Below are 1,931 nucleotides of genomic sequence, written 5' to 3' on the forward strand. Positions count from 1 at the left end.
GCTGAAACATGGGATGAAATTAACACTGACACAGATGGTGCTAATGCAGTCAAGGACACTGTTCTTGACAGTTACTTTTGGTCACAGGTTAAATATGTTTTGCAATTCACCAAACCAATTTATTACATGATCAAGTTTGCAGATTCAGATCAACCAGTAATTGGGGAGGTGTATGAGCAAATGGATAGCATGTTGGGGCAGATTAAAGACATTGTTGAGCCTAGAGATACCACCTTGTACAATTATATTCGTGTAGAGGTGCAAAACCGATGGGAAATGCTAAATATTCCATTGCATGCATTAGCATATGTTTTGACACCTAAATACTATCATCCATCATGGCTTTCAACACCAGCACCTGGGGGGGTAAGCAGGAAAAAACCACACCAAGATAGAGAGGTTCACGAAAAATATATGGCTGCATTGAGTAAATTAATCCCTGATGAGGAGGAGGCTGCATTGGTACGGAGACAGGTGAGCAACTATACGCTCAACACTGGTCCATTTGGGAGCATGCATGCAATTCAAGATCGAGAGACTTTTTCTGCTCTTGAGTGGTGGAACATGCATGGAGGGGGTACTCCACTTCTACAGAGTTTGGCATTGCGGGTGCTATCACATGTGGTAAACACTTCTTCTGCAGAGAGGTGTTGGAGCTCTTATTCTTTCATCCACAGTGTTAAAAGGAACAGGTTGAATTTAGACCGGGCAAAGAGCTTGGTTTATGTTCATTACAACTTGCGATTGTTGTCCCATTACTGTGAAGATGCAAAGTCTAATAAAGACTTGTTGATTTGGGACAAGAATCCAGAGGAGCCCAATTTGGAGGATGGAGTGTTGCGACTAGAGCAATTAGAGGATGCTCTTATCCAGGTATGTCCATTGTGGTATGAATTTTCCAATTTTCCCTTATAAAGCATTTCTCTAATTCATGTTTTTAATTTTTTTGTTAACTAGTGTTTTTTTTTTTTGCATGAATTTTTTGAGCGATTCTAGGATGATGATGACCGTGTTGATATGCCACCACCCCCACCCCCATCTGGTCCCTTGGTTCCTAGGTTCCATGGTTCAACACCAACAGCAGGGGGTTCTTCTTCATCAATTTCAGTGCCACGACTTACACAGGGACCATCTTCTTCATTGCCACCACGTGGAGGCCCGCCATCACGTTCTATTCGTGGTGGAAGGAGGAGAGATTAGTAGATATATTCACAATCTACTACTTTTTGTCATAGATTACTCATTAGACTTGTAGACTTGTGAATTTGAATTTTGAACCTTTTTGGCTTGGCGGTGACCAAGTGACATATTTTGTAAACATTATTATTTGAATTTTGGACATGACAAATGTTGACAGTTTCTCACTTGCTAGATAAATCATAATATGCTCTATGTTTTATGTTTTATAATATGCTTAAATGTTTTATGTTTTATAATATGCTTAAAAATTTGATGTATGTTTGTAATAGCTAAAATATAGATGATTGTTGTACATACTAGTAACTACAATGGAATCATGGATGCCATAGGCCCATATCTATCTTGATTTATGCAAAAATATGCATGTTTTCATGTCTTCTACAATTAATTTGGTATTTGGGATGTTTGTTTTGAGTATAAATGCAAAAAAATATAAAAAAAAATATATATATAGCAGACGCTTCCGCGGACGCTTCGCTTCCTAGATTTTTGGAAAATGACGCTTCCGCGCTCCCGCTTCCGCTTCCGCTTCGCTCCCGCTTCGTGCAACATTGGTGGATTTGCCATCTTGAAGAGGAGGCTAAGGAAGCTAGTTTGCATTTCCAGGTAAGGATTTGCACTTGAAAATTCCTTATTTGACTGTTGTCCATGAATTAATTTTTTTTATGTGTTATAAACTTCTCACTTCTATGATCTAACATCCAGGGAGTCATCATGCCTCCAAAAGCCAG

General features: G+C 39.1%; 1 protein-coding gene across 1 annotated transcript; it reads left to right on the forward strand.

Moving 5' to 3' along the window:
* Positions 1-376: 376 nt before the first annotated feature.
* LOC149176683 (uncharacterized) lies at positions 377-1,344 on the forward strand. The gene is made up of 2 exons (XM_089423162.1): positions 377-873; positions 997-1,344. Exons 1-2 carry the CDS (start codon positions 415-417, stop codon positions 1,198-1,200), a joined length of 663 nt encoding a protein of 220 aa, XP_089279288.1. The 5' UTR covers positions 377-414; the 3' UTR covers positions 1,201-1,344.
* Positions 1,345-1,931: the final 587 nt, after the last annotated feature.

This window comes from Pinus tabuliformis, chromosome 4_1 (genome assembly GCF_031772625.1).
Source record: "Pinus tabuliformis cultivar Carrire ecotype Pingquan chromosome 4_1, CPIR1, whole genome shotgun sequence".
In the NCBI taxonomy this organism is placed as follows: Eukaryota; Viridiplantae; Streptophyta; class Pinopsida; order Pinales; family Pinaceae; genus Pinus; species Pinus tabuliformis.

What these genes read in the sequence shown, in the direction of transcription:
- LOC149176683 (XM_089423162.1), top strand. Translation starts at nt 415, where the DNA reads ATGGCTGCATTGAGTAAATTAATCCCTGATGAGGAGGAGGCTGCATTG. An exon ending in TAGAGGATGCTCTTATCCAG is followed by an intron (nt 874 to 996) that starts GTATGTCCATTG and finishes GAGCGATTCTAG; the next exon opens with GATGATGATGACCGTGTTGA.